Source organism: Nasonia vitripennis, chromosome 4 (assembly GCF_009193385.2).
Source record: "Nasonia vitripennis strain AsymCx chromosome 4, Nvit_psr_1.1, whole genome shotgun sequence".
Classification (NCBI taxonomy): domain Eukaryota; kingdom Metazoa; phylum Arthropoda; class Insecta; order Hymenoptera; family Pteromalidae; genus Nasonia; species Nasonia vitripennis.
Window position 1 is genome coordinate 14777072 of NC_045760.1, and position 20252 is coordinate 14797323.

General features: G+C 32.5%; 2 protein-coding genes across 17 annotated transcripts; one reads left to right on the forward strand and one right to left on the reverse strand.

Moving 5' to 3' along the window:
* Nucleotides 1-71: 71 nt before the first annotated feature.
* Nucleotides 72-15840, forward strand: LOC100116399 (heat shock factor protein 1). Of its 15 annotated transcripts, none has more exons than XM_031929611.2 (12): nucleotides 72-774; nucleotides 3139-3247; nucleotides 3324-3448; nucleotides 3519-3860; nucleotides 3952-4034; nucleotides 4108-4278; nucleotides 5081-5143; nucleotides 6704-7315; nucleotides 9122-9248; nucleotides 9812-9917; nucleotides 11285-11540; nucleotides 13326-15840. In XM_031929611.2, the coding sequence occupies exons 1-11, from the start codon at nucleotides 670-672 to the stop codon at nucleotides 11521-11523; spliced, it is 2082 nt and encodes a 693-aa protein (XP_031785471.1). In that variant the 5' UTR covers nucleotides 72-669; the 3' UTR covers nucleotides 11524-11540; nucleotides 13326-15840. The 15 variants fall into 15 exon arrangements, with proteins under 15 accessions (XP_031785471.1, XP_031785473.1, XP_031785475.1 ...); XM_031929613.2 differs by having other exon boundaries at nucleotides 105-774; nucleotides 11288-11540; XM_031929615.2 differs by having other exon boundaries at nucleotides 105-774; nucleotides 9122-9227.
* On the reverse strand, nucleotides 15633-20180 carry LOC100116361 (tetratricopeptide repeat protein 7B). 2 transcript variants are annotated; one of them, XM_008210217.4, is made up of 12 exons: nucleotides 19649-20180; nucleotides 19277-19428; nucleotides 18836-19187; nucleotides 18626-18755; nucleotides 18435-18559; nucleotides 17899-18365; nucleotides 17643-17821; nucleotides 17130-17569; nucleotides 16803-17041; nucleotides 16617-16721; nucleotides 16418-16509; nucleotides 15633-16343 (listed from the first exon to the last, which is right to left on the reverse strand). In XM_008210217.4, the coding sequence occupies exons 1-12, from the start codon at nucleotides 19770-19772 to the stop codon at nucleotides 16211-16213; spliced, it is 2538 nt and encodes an 845-aa protein (XP_008208439.1). In that variant the 5' UTR covers nucleotides 19773-20180; the 3' UTR covers nucleotides 15633-16210. The 2 variants fall into 2 exon arrangements, with proteins under 2 accessions (XP_008208439.1, XP_031785464.1); XM_031929604.2 differs by having other exon boundaries at nucleotides 15831-16343; nucleotides 17899-18359.
* Between the last annotated feature and the right edge of the window lie 72 nt (nucleotides 20181-20252).

Genomic DNA, 20252 nt, shown 5'->3' on the forward strand with positions numbered 1-20252 from the left:
CAAACGCAACGGCTGCGCGCGCAGGTGGCTCTCTCGTCGGGACTCGCGGAGTCGCGGCAGTCGGCCAGTCGGGTTAACGTCCGCTGCTGTGGCAGCCTTGGGTTGATATTATTTTTCAGCTGATCGGTGCGGCGACTATCACTATCAGGCTGATCGGGAAAACGCCGCGTGCGCCTTCAACAGCAGCTCGACGCAACTGCCTCTCGCCACTCGCGAGCAACCGCGAGTTGGTATTAGTTGGTTCGTGTCGCTCGAGGCGCAGTGGGTCAGGACAGAGCGGCCATTATTGTGTCTTTCTCGTTATACCTACGTCGTCCCCAAAAGAACATACAGTGTGTGTGTGTGTAGTTGGTATATTGTGTCCCATCGCGAAAGCAGTACCCGTACGCGAGACGACGAGTACTGCAGTGTGTCGGGCAATCGGGCTCGTCTCTGCGTTTGCAAACGTTTGTGTAGACACAGAGCCGTGTCGGGTCCGCGCCTCGCGGATCGGAGATGTAAGAAGTTTTCCTGGAAGTTGGAACCATAGAATCAAAGCTGAGGCAGCAACAGGAGGCAACGTCGAGGAGTCAGAGGAAACTCCCGACGAGACGAGCCGCCGAAGAAGTGGAGGACGTCAGTAGTAGCAGCAGCAGCGGCAGCAGTACAGCGGGACAGGAGCGCACTGGCATGCACACCATCACCGAGATGGGCACGAGCGTGCCAGCCTTCCTCGGCAAGCTCTGGAGGCTGGTCGAGGACCCGGAGACCGACGACCTCATCTGCTGGGCACCCGTGAGTCCACATTTTCTTACTATGGGTACCTAGTGAGCAGTATCAGTACGTGCTGGGGGGAAAAAATGCCGGTGCTGACCGCTAGAGGCGCTACCTCGGAGCGCGAGGGCACCGGCTCGCGATACCGGGACTGCCTGCGACGACCGCCGCCGCGGACGCTGCCGGTGACGAGCTGCAGGTTCACCAAACACACCGCGAACGTGGTGGGATAGCTGGCATTTTCGCCGCCGGCTGCTGGTGTTAGCGATTCATATACTCACATATGTATACATATATACACTTGCACGCACTGAATGCATGCATATGTGTTGAGGCGCGCGCGTTTTGCCCCTTCTCTACTACTTAGTGATTTTCTCTCTCTCTCTCTCTCTCTCTCTCTCTCATTCACTCTCTATTTACGCGATATTGCGTTTAGCAACAAACGAGACTATACGTCGAAGGGTTTCAGGAACGTTCATTTAATTATCAGAGTAAGGAACTTTTGGGTTTCTGCTGTCGCCAAGTGGATATCTCTGTTGTTTTGGCTGGTTCGATCGTGAGGTGGAGAACAACCCTTACATATTGTCACTTCAAATGTTTGACAACGTATGGTATTCAACCCTCTGATAACGGTCTTCTTTTTGACTACCAACAACTGACAACGGGATGATGTAATTTTCCGAATCTCTTAGCACGTTGCAAATCCTGAAATTGTAAATTAACACCTTTAGAGACTGTATCTGGAGGACGAGTGTCCACGAGGCATAATACTCTAATGATCGTGCCGATGTCAGTAAACGTAGGCCAAACGTTTTGTCGTATAAGAACAATGACGAATCCGCGTCATTGAGCCTTACAACAGCCCAAAATTATTTAGGTTGCTCTAAAAGTTGATTAAAAGCATAATTTTTTTAAATCCACGTTGGTACACAGAGAATCACCTCTCATCCACCAGGTCGTTGGCATGAGGCGCGAGATTGAGAGAGAGAGAGAGAGAGAGAGAGAGAGAGAGAGAGAGAGAGAGAGAGAGAGAGTGCTGTTGCAGGATATACATTTTTTTTGAGTGTGTCTCCGCGGCCGATATCGCGTACGCTAAATGTAATTTAGCGTGCGCGAAAACTTTGTAGCGTGTGCGAAATCAACTAACAAATTTTCGGGGAAAATTTCGCGTGCGCTACTAATCAACCTTTCGCGCACGCTAGATATAAACTTTTCAGGCACGTTAGTATTTTTAAGAGCAATTCTTTCGCGTACGCTAAAGTGCTCCAAATTTTCTTATAAGAAGCAAACGGAGTACTTATACATAGAGATGTTTCATTCATCCTTCATAAGTCACTCTTGTTGCTTCTTTTATATATAGGAAATGTAGAGCACTTTAGCGTACGTGAAAGAATTGCCTAAACAAGAAAAACTCTAGCGTATGCGAAAATCTCTCGCTCCATCTCTCATACAAGTACTCCGTTCGCTTCTTACAAGAAAATTTGGAGCACTTTAGCGCACGCGAAAGAATTGCTAAAAAAAAAAAAAAGTTCATTTATACCACTCTAACCTCAAAATGCAAACTTTAATTGCAATTTTCGGCTCCCGTGGTATAGTATACTATTCTAGCGTACGCGAAAAGTTGATTTTCTAGCGTGCGCGACAGATTTAGCGCACGCGAAAGGTTGATTAGTAGCGTACGCGAAAATTTTTCCGGAAAATTGTCTGTGGTTTTCGCGTACGCTACATTTTTTTCGCGTACGCGATATCGGCCGCGGAGACACACTCTTTTTTTTAATGTTCTGTAACAGCTGCTGATGAGGCATATCAATTAAGATAATCGATACCACAAAGCATTGTTCATTTCATCGATTTATTGTAGTTCAGAGGAGACAATCTAGGAATTATTTTTTATCTAAATCGTATCAATATATTCTTGTTCCTTTTAGTGGCATTCTTACGTAACTATATCAAATTTAATTATGAAGATGGATATACAAATCACCATGTCATGGAAAGTTCTCCTAATAATCTGCTCCTTAATTCAAATATAAAATATCTTGTTTTAAAAAAAGTTATCATTCTCTAAATTTTTATTTAAAAACTTTTAGTCAGAAATATTATTTTTACCTGAGTGATTAACGTTGCTTAGATGTATGCACTGATGTTTTAAAATTGCAGAGGTTGATAACTTTACTGTTATATATGCGTGGGTAAATATAGAGCACAATATACATCAACCAAATGTATGCTACCAAAAGAGATCAAATACTATATCAAAATAGATTTGAATATTTCTTAACATTTCAACAGTCTTAAAACAAACCAAATAATTTTAGTACATTAATATCTATAAATGTATTTTGAGAATAACAAGTTTTAATACTTCATATATTTATTTAACAGAGTGGAAGGAGTTTCTTTATTAGGAATCAAGCCCAGTTTGCACGGGAGTTGTTACCACATTATTACAAGCACAACAATATGGCTAGTTTTGTGCGCCAGTTAAATATGTGTAATTATTTTTAATCACTTCGTTTTTATTGAATATAATAATTGGAAAAAATTTTACATTTGGATCAAATCCACAGATGGCTTTCACAAAAAAGTTTCAGTAGAACTTGGAGGCTTAAAATGTGATAGAGATGAGATGGAATTCGCTCATCAATATTTTTGTAAGGATCACCCATATCTTTTAGAACATATAAAAAGAAAGGTATAAACATGCATTCTTTGTTATTGCATATGAAAGTACAGCATGATTACAATAATTTTCATACATTCAGATTGCATCAAACAAAACACAAGACCCATCACAGGCACCTATAAAACCAGAACTGATGAACAGAATGTTGACTGAAGTCAGAAGTATGAGGGGACGTCAAGAACACTTTGATTCACGACTTGGTGCCATGAAACGAGAGAATGAAGCTCTGTGGAGAGAGCTAGCTTTGTTAAGACAAAAGCATCACAAACAACAACAAATAGTAAACAAATTAATTCACTTTCTTGTGTCTTTGGTGCAACCAAACAGAAATAGTGGTTTATCTATGAAGAGGAGATACCCACTCATGATTGATGATCCAAGTAGAATTCAAGAACGCTTGAAACAGAGAAAAATGTCAAAGGTTTGCAATAAGTTTTTTGATATATGCAATAGAATTTGTTACGTCTAATTACTCTTAAACTAAAATGTATTAACCTTTTTTTTCATATTAGGTGCAGCGATCCCCTACAGGACCTGCTATCCATGAATTAGATTCTTCTGATGCTGATTTAGAATCTGATTACATTGTTGCTGAGTATGTCTTCTATTTTACTAAATAGTTATTAAAAGAAAACAACTTAGTATCATAAAAACCTTTTTTGATGTAGAATGTTAGATAATGATCAAGCTCCAATGATTGAAAGTCCAGAACATCAAAGTGTAGCTGAAGAAAATATGAGTGAATATTACATTGATGAACCAGTACAATTACCCCAAGACATTGAAGTATGTCAGAATTCTCATTCTTCAAAAAAACGATTCAAGGGTAAAAAGAAGGGGTAAGTTGGTAAAAGTCATGTTAATTATCCACTATTTCTGATAGCAACTATTTCCTAACAAATTATTAAAACGACAGTAACTGGATGGTGGTACAGAAGATGTAATAGTTCCTTATCAACTGATTGAATTAAGTATAAGGAATTAAGGGATTAGGTATAAATAGAAAGAAAAAAATTTTAAATGTTCAAACATGATTCATAAATACATTTTTCATTGTACGTAAAGCGCTTACAAATGAGATTTGATGAGATTATTCATATATTCATAATCATTTTTGAGTGTGAATTACAAAAAAGAACTTGGATTGTATCAGAAATTTGATTAGATACAAAAAGATAAATAATATATAGATAGTCTTAGCATTAGCTCAAGATTATTATTACGTTACTGTTTCATGAAAATTCAATAACTATCAAAAGGTTTTGAATTTATATTATATGTGTGTGTGTGTGTGTGTGTGTGTGTGTGTATGTGTATGTGTGTGTGTGTGTGTGTGTGTGTTTATATATATATATATATATATATATATATATAATATATATATAATATATATATATATATATATATATATATATATATATATATATATATATATATATATATATATATATATATATATATATATATATATTATATATATATATATATATATATATATATATATATATATTATATATTATATATATATATATATATATATATATATATTATATATATATATATATTATATATATATATATATATATATATATATATATATATATATATATTAATTTAAAACTACGATTTGAACCTTACCAGGAGGAAAAGTAAAGTGCCCATCAAAATTTTCATTCCATCCTCGGAAAATGGACAAGAGACAAGGTTAAAATATTTTTGTTGTAGCTGTTTGGTGTTGGTGCCTTAATAACTATGTTTAAAACACAACAAAGCTACAACTTACAATTTTAAATTATGCATTTTGGATGATTTCTCTAAATAGTTTTTATTTTTTCATTTTCTTGCTAAAAATATTAAAAAATAATTTAATTTGAAGTAAATATGCAACATATACATTTATAGTAGCTATACTTAGCAATGTTAACTCTTTACAATTTAATACATATAATTTGCAAGTCATTTAGGTTCAAATCGAAAAATTCTTTTCACTTCTATTTTTCAAGTACGTCCATAAACTATTTTAGTTTGCAATAAGTGTTTTCCTCAATTATGTTATTTTTAAGGCTCCAATGTTGTTAGTATATTTTGTATAAGTTCTTATTGTTTCGTAATTCGCACTTTCATATTCTTTATCATTCATTCTCTTCACCTGTTCCTGTAAGTTTTCAAATTCTCAGTATTAAATTAACGTTTTATTAATCAAAATAATTAACGTGAGAAGGTAAAAATAAGGCTTAACGATAATTTGAAATTGAGAATCTTTTAATTGATATAGTTTCTCTATGCTAGTTGCATGACCTTTTCGAAAAGGAATATACCATAGTACTTGCAGCTGTGTAGCTTGTTCATGCTGATATTTTAGAGACGAGTAAAACGGCAGTAGTATTCATTAAAAAGATAAAATTTTAGTTTAAAAATTTTCCTAAGGGCGCTTTTACATAGAATTTGTCGTTCTCAAGAATGATAGCGGGATAAATACTTGAATCTAAAATCGGTAGGAATGGCTATTGTGAATACTTTATAAGAATAATACACAGATTAAGTTTTACACAAATGCAAGTAAAATTGGAATGCAAAGTAAGATGCAAATAAAATTCAAATAAAATTCAAATTTCTGCAAGAAGTATTCTAATTCAGATGTATATCTTATTTGTGTATTTTAGTAAAAAAAATTTGATCCATGTTACTTTTAAGGTCCCTCTCCACACTCGATATAGATATACTAATAAATATAGTAAACGGAGAAAAACTATGATGGTCTCGTTGCTCCATTAAATCTCGGCGAGAAAATGATAATTTGACTTCAAAAAATTACCAATGATAGTAGATATATATATATATATATATATATATATATATATATATATATATATATATATATATATATATATATATATATATATATATATATATATATATATATATATTAGTATATCTATATCAAGTGTGGAGAGGGGCTTTAAGTGCATTGTAATGACGACTTTTTACGTCTCTAACATTTATGTAAAAGCGCCCTAAATGTACTGAGCAGTATTTTAATTTAATTTTTCAAATTTTCAATGTATATACCATTGATGACATCAGTCACAAGTAGCCCTTTGATTACTAGTAACATTAGGTTCAAATCATTATAATACTATAAACAGTTATCACAGGGCTTCATTGCAATTACTGCATAATGTACAAAGAAAGAAACTTTAACATCTACAAGCAATTAAATCGCTCAATCGAAATTAGAGAAAGACTCTGTCTTTTCTCTTCTAGGGAAGAAACACTAATGTTAGAAGTGCCGGCGTTGGATAAAGTTATGCCGTCCCCATCGTCCGCCACACAGGTCGAAAACAGCAGGCCGACATCGTCAAAGCCGGTACCATTAGCGACTGTCCGCAGCTCAAAACTTGCGGCCATGGCAGCAAACATGAAGAAGAACCAAGAGGTTGAGCTGGACCTTGACTTAGACAAGTACCAGGCGACTACTGAGACCGAGCCCAAGGACGACTCCATCATTAAATTGGAGAACATTCTCATTGTACCAGACATAATGAACGGAGAATACAATCAGGAGCCAGATGAAAGCAATGGTAACACATTGCCTTCAAGCGCTAGCAGCCTTAGTGGTAACAGTACAGGGAGCCCCATCGAAGTCTTACAACAGAACAGTCCAGATGCTGCTGATGTGAATAACGGCAGTTTTGGAAATTTGGACTTCATGACCACGGGTACAGCCGGGAACCAAACTACGACGAGTGTGGTCAATCAAGACAAGAAGTCGCTTTTGAGCACACAACATCAACAGCAAGCGCAACAACAACAAGACAAGAACATGTCCCTCAGTTGCGTCAACTCAAGTGATGCTAACTTCAGGTTAGGATCAATGTAAGTTTTAAACAGACCATGAGTAAAAAAGAAAGACGCCTCAAGGTTCTGTTTGGTCGTTGATAGTGAGTGAAAACAGAGACGCACGTAAACGTTTTATAGAGGTGGTATGCCTTGTTTATGCCATCAGCTTTCTTTTAATTTACATTCGAATAAACAAATTTTTTTACGCTTTATATAGCTGTCTTTTTAAGCTCAATGACTAACAATTTTCTGCATGTCGCTTTTTAACTTTTCATTTCATACTTTTTTTTTAATTTAAAATATTTTTTTACTTGTATACATTTTGCTTAATTGTTCCACTCATTTATTTTAACTGGGATTGGATGGGTTTCTGATTTTTTTAAGTGTTCAAAATTAAGAACACTAGAATTTAGAATTTTAAAGAAACAGTAACACGACGAACTTCAGCTCAGATATTTAAAATTCTATATTCTAGTACTTCCTAATTATCGCTTCCCTAATTTATTCGTCATTGTTAATTTTATTATGATTCCAGAGTGTTAAAGCTAATGTTAGTGGTGATAAATAGGATAGTTTTTTCCATCGAAACACTGGCTCTTAGGCATGTTTTTCAAGTTATCGTCGAACTTGATTTCACAGCCGCATTACGTAACAGTGAATTCCTTTGAAGAAACTCAAAAAATTAAAGATTTCCTCTACTATCATCATTAGTTAGTTTAGTTTCTCAAAAGTAAATCTTTACGTTTCTATTTATCAAATTTTATAGTATTTTTGATATGCTTTAAACAAGTAAATACTGCAAACAGACTTACTGTACATACAATTTCTATTAAATGATAAGTGACATTATATTTTTTTCAATTTTTCTTAATTTATAATCAATCTTAAAAGATACGTTGTATTTACTTTCACTAAGCATGTAGGTTGTTGTGCTAGCTGTTCTTCGATATGAATTTACTTTACCTTAGCTATTTGCAACCTGTTTTGGAGCTACAAGTCTCTGTTTGAAGCTTTGATCGCTCCACATGCTTGTATTCTTACAGATTATACCGCCTCTTTTCTTTAGTTTTTCAATGACGAGAACAGACACTCATTATTATCATAAAATTTACACTTTGGCAGGATAAATACTATAGGTATAGATAATCATTCACAAAAATCGAGACAAATCATCAGAGTTATATTATTCTATCTGATCTACCTTATATGTTGTAATTTTTGCCAAGTCGTTTTAGGAATTGATCCGAATTGCTTGCGATTTCGTCGCACCCCAGCAGGAGTCTACGACTGTAGTGGTAACATCTATCCCAGTTACTGTCTTCAAATATATTTTTCACGTATTGTATTATACGAAATGTTTTATATGATGAGCACATTTTTTATCGAAACTGCTTTTTTCGTAGTAAGCGAATAAAATCCGACATATAAAGCGATTATGATACCTCTATTTAGTTTTTTTCGCATTCATTTAATTTTTTTAAATATATTCCAATGACATCAAGTGACCTCACATCTCACGATTTAATGGTTCTCTTGTTTCGTAAAAGCTTAATACAATTGCAAATATACGTTTTAGAAATCCCAATTGTGTAGTATCTAATTAAATAATATAGTTATTGTTTACAGTATATTTTTTCATTTATATCTGCTTTCATATATAGCAAATTTAAATAATTTTGTTTTAATTTTCTCGCGAATATACTTAAAATTTACTATGAATACGGTCATTTTTGTTTATTGTATATGCGCGTGCGGATATATACAACCTATACGATTGGGGTTACATTCACGTGGCGAATAAATTTATTCCAAATTTAACAACTTTTAACGATTGTTATATAGGGAGGAAGTTGACACCCATCTTGATACCATGCAATCTGAACTCGAAAATCTGCGCGACATATTGCGTGGGGAAGGTTACAGCATTGACGCTAATACTCTTCTAGGAGTGAGTAACTTTGAGAGAAATGTAATAATTTTTCTTATAGTGCAGTTGGAAACTTTAAAACTTTTTTGGTGTGCTAAGAAGTATATGTATTAACATTTTTCTTGGTGAACAAGTTAAATTTATTCCAATGTTTTAAATACACTAATATAAGTTTTAAAAATGTTCTAACTGGAAAATTTTTGCTTGAGCTTTTAAGGCTAGACAGAACTTATGATTTCTATTCAAGAGATGAATAATTTTTGTTATGCTGCAAGATGGAAGATAATATCCCAAAATGTAAACATAGCCAGGCGCGAAAAATGTACATGATAACTCTATAGCAAAGATAGATTAGATAAGACTGGCAAAAAGGGTAGAAACTCAGTGGAGCTGGTTCTACCTCACTTAGGTTTATTTTAGTAAAATGTATCAGTGCACAAATATAAACATTGATACAAGTCAAGCGCATTATAGATATAACATAATCGCATTTCTATTTCTTTAAGTTCTACTAGAATTGACAAAATTCAAGCAAAAAACCTGAAAACTCAATTGCAAAAACCAATCAAAAATTAATACTCTATAATGAATTTCAAACTATATAGCTATTTGGAGCCGAAGACCCAATGTCTTTTGGCATACCAGTTAACCCGGACTTGGACCCGCATTCGAACCAAGAAAAAGACAACGACGATGATAATCATCTGAACGGTAAACTTTCATATTCAATAATATGCAAATAGCGAATTTTAAGGCACATTAATCAATCGTTGAGGAAAACAATAAGCATAGAAATTAATAAGTTGCATTATTCATATTGTATATGCAAATATAGGTCTTCTAAAAATTCGCGTAGGCGCCAACTACAGTATTATGGCCAATGTATTGCTAAAACGCTACGGAAATTTAGCGGCTTTAGTATTTATATTTGAGAGTAAGACAGGTTTATGAATAGCTCGACTCTCATGTGTATCGACTTGTCAAGGTTACGAATTTTATTAAAAAGCTAAAGTTTTAGTGGCATGTGTAAGAGTTTTAAATATGAACATATTTTCCTTAAGTCACCACTTTAAAGTTTTTTTCTTTTATTATGTTTGTAAAATGCTAAGCAGTGCTTTGAGAAAAAAACTGCTTCATACAAATTTTTTATTTCAGAACCAACGTATTAAAATAATTATTATTATAGATTATACACTTTAAAATTGCTGAATCTAATGCAAGTAAATATATTGATTTTCCGCAGGCAATTTGAAAACGTAAAGTATTCTTATACATCTGCGTGATATACAGAATGCGCCTTGTTATAGACAGTGGCTCAAACAATGTTAAAGATTATGCAAGTTTGGTCTTTAGACAGTAAAGTCTTTTTTTCATACAATGGAACTAAAGACTGCTGCGTAAGTCCATATGCTTAATTTCTTACTGAATAAATTATATTACTGAAAGTTATTAACCCTCTTAATTTTTTTTAAACACTAATTGGAATTATTTTTTCACAACCAGTTGTTTAAATTACTACTGAATTTGAGCAAAATCATGAATTAAACATTGTGTTGCAGTTTCAAGAAAATTTAGTTTTATAAATAAGGACACAAAGGCCATTGATTTTCGTGAAAGTCAAACTTTACACACCTACACCTATACGTAATTCTAAATTTACCTTTTATTAATTTATTCCTCTTTGCATAGTAAACCACAGCTTTGAGCGCTAGTAAATTATAGCATTTTTATTTATTCATTTATAACATTTAATCATTATTTAAATAAATGATAAAGTTAACAACGTGGTCGATTGTATAGATATATTTGACACACATTATTTACAGTACATTTACGATATCTTACAGTAATAGATTCTTATGTGATGAAGCCACGCTCTAGTGTGCGAACAAAAACGTTTAGATACTTCTAATAGTTTATAAAGATAATTTTTCGTTTTAAAAGAGAACATTTTTTCAGCATGTACCCTTGACGATCGATAAATGTCGCAATATAAAAAGACGCTAATGTGATGAAAAATTAACATGAGCAATAAATAACTCGCAACCTATTGTTTTTTTTCTTCATACTCTGTGCAGCAGCTGAGCAGAGCGACCCCAACAGAAAAGGCGAACTGATGACCTACAGCGCGACCCCGAGTTTGCTGGACTTTGACGACGACATATTCTTAGGTACTTCATCGTCATCCCCCGCACCTACAGTTACCGACGTTGCCAACACTGGTCTTAGTAATGACCCACTTGAACTCTCTGACAACAAGGGGAATATCTTCGATTCTTTGATAGCGGCGAATACCTCCAATTCACCACAGTCGTGAACATTCAGCCCACTTGAGTAAGTCTACAAATATTCAAGTTTTCACCTTTACGTAAAAATGAATTAGTTTGACAAGATCGATTTTTAATTCACTTATTATTTACATCGTACATTATTCATTACAAATAACTACGAAAGTTGTATGCACTATAAATTTTGAAATCGAATTTTCAATAATTCATTAATTAATAATGCTTAAAAATCATTCTATTCAATAATTATTCATTAACGCTTATTGAAACATTAAAAAATGTTTAACTGTTGCTTTGTTTTTTCTTTTAATCAGATTTACGCCTTCTGGATATTTAATAAGAATGATCAAGTTCAGAAAAGTCATTAATCAAATTTTATTTTACTTTAAACTTTTTTAATATTTTTAGCTTTATTTATTATATTAGTTCTCTCAGTTTTCAAAATTCTTTTGCAGGACTGAATCGTAAACTCGTCTCAAAAAGCTGGTTCATGCTTTATCTGGGAGCCGATTCGCGGCTATGTTCGATTTTCTGCTGGTCTTAACAAAGACAAAAAGACCCCGATTTACCACGACATTGTTTTAATTATGATAGTAATAAAATCAAAAAACGTTATCGCTCCTACAATGAGACAATCTCTGTAGTATTAGCGTTAAAGAATACTCAAGTATTCGTTTGCCGTTTGGTCATATTGACAAAATTATCTGACAATCTTATTTAACGCTGTTATTTTTGTTCCTTCACGATTCTGAATTGTTTCGAAAATTCGTATTTTATATTAACGTATATTTTAAGTCAGAAACCCAGTATTGTAAAATTAAACGAAAATAATTGAGATTTGCTTTTTTTTAAAAGTAACTTAGGTTTAATCACATTTTCTCGTTCACGTAAGCCTATTGTTACACCGGAAACGTCTACTTACGTAATACTTGAATAATTTATTTCTTTTTTATTTGCTGCGATTTTTATATTAAAAATCAAATATAATCTAATGTAATTAGACATCAAAAATATAAAATGGTATAATCTCTTATTGTATAGATTTTTACAAGACTGTATAATACTAGATGCTTTAAAGTAAGGAACAATTTATTTGTACATAGAAAAGATGATTATCTATGCAAAAAACCATTAATACTTTATTAGGTCTAAAGTCAGAGATTTACTAATAAGACATTTTTACATAAACAAAAGGCTGTTAATTACTCGTCTCGGTTGCTAAAATGTTAATACAAGTTTTTTAAATGGTACCTAGTATTAGAATAATTATCTCGTCTTACTTCGTATTGTGTTATTGGTAACACAGAATAAATTATTATAATTAAAATTATATTTTTGTATGCTGCAAGTTTTCAAAAATTCAATCTACTTACACCACGCATTTTCGCTTTGCAACTTTACTATTCTAAAACAATGTCACAGAATTTTCAGTTGAAATCATTGAAAAAATAAATCGTTTTTGTTGTATCTAACATTTGTAATACCTAATCCTGAAAAAATCATTTGCTTCAAACAACCAGACATTTGGTTTGACGTTCCAGAGGTTCCGAGTACCGACAAAATTTTCTTAATATTTTTTACCGAGCTAAGAGTATGTATATATTATAAAAAGCCTTTTTATGTTAATAATTAATAGTTTGATTCATTAATTTATAATAGCTAATACATTTTTTGTATTTTTTTGTTATGACTGTATATTTTCATTATTATTCTATATTTATACTGTCGATCAGTTCTTTAATTTTATTCGAAATAATATCGTGCTGTTACAAATATAACAATTGCATTATTATTTTTCAGCTGTTTAATAATGTTTTTTCTTTTCTTTTAGTTGTTGAAGAATGAAGATATAAGTGGTACCTAGGAATGATGCATACATCAATCTAGGCTGGAATAAATAACAACCTTTAATTTAGTTATAATATAATTTTAAACCTTTTGATGTCCATACATTATTTTTTACGAAAGATACATTTAAATATAAGAAGGGAGAGGTATTTTATGCAGAGACACGAAAAGATGAGAAGAAAATAGAAACGCGATTTCTACGAGAAAAAAGAAATAAAGTTTACACAACATGAAATTTGTAAAAATCAACAGTGTTTAAAATTTCAAAATCTTTTTATATAAAGGTATATATAATCTATACAGTATCGGTTATGTTAAAAATTATTGCATTGGCAAATAACTCATTTATTATTAGTAAACGTTTTATTTCTTTTTTTCTATCATATGTATATTTTTCAAAGATAGTAAATCTTGCAAGTCTGCACTAAGATATAAATGTTAAAGTATATTCCACAATGACAACAGCTTGTTCTACAATGTTTTGTAGTTTATAACTTTATTTTTTCATATTTTACTTAAAAAGAAATGTTATCTGTATTCATTTTTTTATAGTAGTTGAGTGCAACAGATTTATAATCTTTCTTTAACTGTTGTATAGATTACAATCTTGACTTTGAAAATACTTTTATAACCAAATGGTACACCCAAGTCTTTAAGAGTACTCACAGCTCTCATTTTATTTTTTATCTTTAATTTTGATATCTATTTTGAATGCATATAAAAATCAGAACATTATGTTTAATTAATATTAGTTCAATTAAAATATAACCACTAAATTTATATTTAAATGGCAACCCTATTAAGATAACGAGCTTCTCTTACTCGAAATAATTTTAAAAAACTGAAATTACCAAATATTTTGAAATTTGATAAATCTTGCTCTTGCAACATTAATTAATGTATATTTTGTATATAAAGATTGAGTATGTACACAATGAAATAGTGCTTGTTGGTCAACTATTTAAATAATATATACATGCATGTATATAATTATTAAATAAAGGCAGGGCTATGCACAATGACGGCGTGAATGCAGAAAATAAGTTGGTAATAATGTACAATGTAGGTACTTGTAATTTTTGTAATAGTCAGCGAAAATACACGTTTGTAGAAATATTTCATCATTTGAATAGAAATAATGAAAAAATCAATACTGTTATTGTATGTTTTAGTTAACTGAAAATAATTTTTTGCTTGTTTCATTTATTGTTCATCCAAGTATTTTTCTATACTTCATTGAACGTATCTTATTTTATTTATCACATCTCTTTTGTTTAATTTTTTCCATCGTTGATGAAATATTATATAGCATTGAAATCGAATAAAAAAATCTCATTCTATAAATATTTAAATTCGTTTGATTATTGTATGCATTGATAACCTAAAAGACTTTTGTATCTAAAATAAAACCATTCAGTAAGATCAACATTTACTGTTTAATGTAATGAGAAAAAAATTTTAATTATTAAAAGTTGAATTTTGAAGAAAAAATAATTAAAAGTTGCGAATTTTTGTCTTAAAATTGATATGCTTTGTATAACCTAAGTAAAGTAAACCTTTGATTAAAAATAATTAATTATAATAATTTGCGTGCGAACAGTGCTGCGCTGTCAGGATAAGATATTTTTAGGGAAATGATTTACGTTAAATGAATTAAACGACGATACTCTTTGTTTTTTAGTATTATAAGGTAAACAAATCAAATGGAAGTTTAATCTCTTATTAAACAAAATAAAAATTAAAAATATATTGATACTCAAGGATTCTGCTATTTGTCATTGATCAAATTGTTATTCATTTAAATAAACTAACTAAACGAAAAACCAATTTTGAACTACACTGATATCTGAATATTTTTTTAAAATTATTCTTTCATAATTCATTATTTGCAATTGGCTCAATTTAAAAATAAGTAGAGATAAAAATCGTCTGACGTTTTGAAAGAGTATAAAATCAACAGTGGTATGAATTTGTTTATATATTTATTATAAAGTTCAATAAATTAATTAATTGTACATAAGTTTTTTTGTGTTAACAAAATATCTTAAATTTTAAATGTTAAGTAAAGGAAAATATTCAACTATTTTTCAAAAAAATAATTAAAAATAATATACACCAGATTCAATTTGGATTTAGTAAAACTAAATAAGAGAGAAAGACTAATCAGAAAAAAGTTATTAGAAAAATTTTTTCAATAAGTAGTTTTTATCAAATTTTGTACAATCCTTGTTTTGTCATATTAACACGATATGAAAATCTGTGCAGATATTAAAGGTACAGATTTTTAAAGTTTAATTTTACCAATAAATGCATCACAAAAGATTTAGTTAGAAGTAAGTATGCACATTTTAGAATATATAAAAATTAAAAAAAGATAAAAAAGTATTCATAAAAATATGTATGTACATAAAAATAAGCCTATTGGATGGTTTCTTAATTCTATGATGATTGTATCATATGCTTTATTGAGTAATAAATAAATCATTTCTAAAATTAAATGTTCTTTTAATTGTAATACACACAATTGTGGGTTGTTAGTAGCTGTAAATTTTATGTTTAACTAAATTGACACAACGTTTGTTGCAGCCTTATTTCAGAAAATTCACTTTCATTCAAATCGATAACTATTTACAAATAGAAATATTAAACTCTTTTTTATTAATTAACAATAACTTTTATTAAACTTTGATTTATACGTCTAACCATAAATTTTTTGTACAGTATAAACATTTACGACACAGCTATTTTACACCGACATGTAAAATTAAAATAAGAATTATTAACAATTCATCTATACAACTTCATCATCAATAGTTGTAACATTCTGGTTAATATTTCTTATTGATTTAATTATACATTTACAGATTTTTATTCAAAAGTGATTGGTATTGATGAAATGGGAAGAATTGGATTACACGTTTCAACCTCTAAAGCAGTTTCCATACAATCACTGGCTGCTTCGAATTCTCCTAAAGACTCTAAAACTTTTCCTAAATTATACCTAAAATAATAAAAAAAATTAAGTTATTACTCTGTTTTATTCCGGTAATTTTCATGTGAAACATTTTTAATTACCAAGTTTGATAAGACATTGGATCGATTTTTGCAGCATCTCTTAACGTTTTTTCAGCTAACCGTTGACTTCCAAGGTAATGATAAACCAAACCCTAATTAAATGTTTATAAATTATGGTTTATGAATTTCTAATTTTTTCATAGAGCAAAAGTGCATATAACATCAATCATTTGTACGTCATTTAAAAAGAGTATCTTACCAAATGTTGCAGACTTTTTACATGTGAGGGATTGATTGAGATAGCATTTTGATAGCATTGCTTTGCTTCTGCGTATTCTAATTTATATTCATGCAATAATCCTCGCTAAAATAAAATATTTATCCGTAAAATAAAAAATGTAATCATTCAAATATAAATAATATTGGTGAATTTGTTCCTTATTACCGAATACATTATATGATGACTTAGTGGAAATATGTTTGATGCTTCTTGTATTGAAAGCGTTGCTTCTTTAGGATGGTCTAATACTAGGAAGACTTCAGCTAGTAGTAACCAGACTTGCAGTTGTAATAACCATGCTCGTTGTGGTCCAGGTTTTGGAACAAAGGAACTAAGAGAAGATGCAACTTCTGACAATGCTTGTTCAATTCTTGATGCAGCAAGAGATTGGGCATGGATAGAATCTATGGTACACAGATAATTAACTCAAATTATTAGAATTTCTTAATAATACTGAGATTTACAAATTAAAATAGAAAAAGTTATATTTACTGGAATCTTTCTCAGACATTTCTGAAGTATACATCTGGAAGACGCTTCTTGTTTCGCTATGCTTTTCACTTTGTTGTTCATTGATATCAACATTTGTTTGATCTTCATATAAATTTTTCCACAAGAACAACATATGCTTAATTGTAAATAGGGCTTCTTCCCCACTAACACTGTGAAGTTCCAGATTCGCTTTAACGTATAAAATATTTAAATTATCGGGATACTCCTCCAGAATACTATCAATCAAATGTAGAGCTTCTGTGTATTGTTTTTGTGCCGTAAGTAAAAGTGCTAATAAATGTAATGATGGAATGTGTTCAGCCCTCAAGCTCAATGCAATTTTCACATGCGTCATTGCTTCTGCCATTTGTCTATTCATAGCATATTCATGAGCTAAATAATATTCAGCCAAGTGATCATTTGGATCACATTGTTGAGCTCTAAAAAATATAAAATGAATTATTTCTTGTAGATATTTTTTGAAATAATATTGTATTCCTCTATGCAACATACTTGCTGAATGATTCAAAGGCCTGTGAACTATGATGCACTTTGTCTTGCTTTACAATAGTATTAGCACAGACTGTACTATTTCCTATCCCAATGTAAAGATGACATCGTGACTGTAAGCCTTGTGGATTAGCCATTTCTCGTTGTAATGCTTTTTGACTCCATTCAATTCCTTCAGATACCTTATAAAATAAAAGTCTCACAAAGCAATTTCGGAAGAATATATAAGATTAAAAGCTATGAAAAAAATTATAATTACCCTATTCAAATGCTCATAGCATAATCTTGCTGCTAATAGACATGGCATAACTTTTTGCGGGGCAAGTTTTATAACAACTTGTAACACGGAATATGCATGAACATACCTTCCTAAGCTTATTAAACATAAAGCATACTGTGTCCAAACATGCACTTCTCCATGTGAAAACTTCATGGCTCTTTCAAATGACTCATGTAAAAGTTCAACTTGACTCCATCTAACAACAACAACAGTAAGGAGATCATAAACAGCAGTAGCATTTTCAAATGCACGAACTCTTGCTTCTTTAAACTCTGGAGACTGACTGAGAACTGCATCTCTTACAGCCATAGCTTCACTAATTAACAGTAGTAAAATCATCTCTTCATATTCATTTTTTGGAACAAATAAATTGATTCCTGTATATCTCTTTGGTTTCCAAGGTGATTCTGTTGCATTAGTAGCTTTTCGATTTCCTGCATCTGTAGCTGTAAGTTAAGCCCTTACGTATATGTTTTATAGAACCCAATAATTCAGTACATAAACTAACTTTGTACCTGGTAATTCTGGCGCAGCATAATTAATGCCTTTCATACCCCTCAGCAGAATTTCTCCCAATTGTCGAGTCAATGATAACCTCAAGCTTTGAGTTGCTGTGGTTTCAAGTGCAGTTAATATTCCTCTAAAGAATTTTATAAAATTAAAACTGTATGCTAATGTTATTAAATCGAACTTTCATTGGACTTACCTGTAACACTCTATCGCTGCCTGAATATTTCCAGCTTGTAAATGTATGAGAGGAGCCCTTTGCATTGCAGTTTCTAAAATAGGACCCATGTGTTTTGTAGAATGAACTGAAGTTTGAGGGGATGATGAACCTGTAGCAATGTATAAGTTATAATATAATGCATATAAATAAGCATACAAAAAGCAAAGAAGCCAAAAAACTGTGTAATACCAATATTATTGCTATTAATCGTTAATGTTCCATTTTGCTGTTGTATTGCAATTTTATCCTGCTCCTGCAGATAAACCAAAGTTATATCTGCAGCAACTTCGAAGCATTTAATCATCTGTGTATGCCACTCTGCTATTTTGAACTTGGATTTAGAGGTAGGAGGAAGTTTCTCAAGACACAAGCCCTTTATAGCAAAGGACTCTGCAACAATTCTTAAGCTACGACTAGGCAACTGTTTTTCAGTGAGGGATTGCAAATCAGCCTCCTGATAATGAAACAATGATTCACTGTACATTCCCATGGCATAGTGCAGCTTGCCAAGCAGTAGTTGTGCATCCAATGCGACTGGTGCCTGAAATGCAAATCATTGTCAAGTTATCAGAGAGAAGCTATTAGATTAAATGACAAATCAGCTGACATAAGAAGACAAGACGGGCTTACCTGTTTGTCCTTCTCATTGCCAGCCAATAACAGATATCTTTTTGCTTCGGCCAAGCCGCTTTTTGCCTTCGCCACATTGACGTCTATAGGCGGCGTCTGCTCCAGAAAGCTCTCCAGCCTAGCCTCCCCGCCCAGGAAATTCGCCAAACACTCTGGAAAAATTTGACACGAAAACCATTAAATAAATTAACACTCTTTCAAAGCCGCGCAGAGTCATCGATATCTTTGTATTCCCCGACGCCTCTCCGTTAATCAAAACTAAAAACTTCCGCTCACAGTTCCGTGAGATCGCGACCATGCAAAAAAGTCGTGAAACTCGTGATCCTGATTCAAAAAAAAAAAAAAAAAAAAACAGAAAGAAGGCAAACTGACCATTACTAGGGCAGAGTGTCTTCAGCTGATCCGCGAGCTCGATGACCTTTTTCCAGTTGCCCTCCTCGCGGTTCTTGTCTATCTCGGCCTCGATCCGCCAGGTCTGTCCCTTCTTGCTCGTCATGATCGGCTGGTCTATGGGCTACAACCTCTCGGTCTGTAGTACTGTCAGGGCCCTCGCGTCAAAACAAGCAGAATCGAGCCGCATCAATGACGTGCGCTCGATACTCCCAAGGATGAATCAGAGCCAGAGTCTTACCAATCATCCGTTGAGGGATTCGTAGGTGTCTATGTATGTACTTATTTATAAAAAGCTTTTCCACCACATCGAGCCGCGGAGTGTCAACTCCCGATAGTCCCGATTCTGCTTCACACTCACAATAAGGCCCGAGAGATGTCTACATATATACGGGGCCCGCAAGAATGGGATTTTCGCGTGCGCCCATACGTCACGAGCACTGACTGGTGACTGACTGAGTGGCGACTGCAGCCGTGGCCCGTGGCTGTGTGTAGACTGTAGTCAGTGTACTCGTACACACGTACACACACACACACACACACACACACGCGCGCGCGCGCGCGCATATATATATATCGGTCGAAT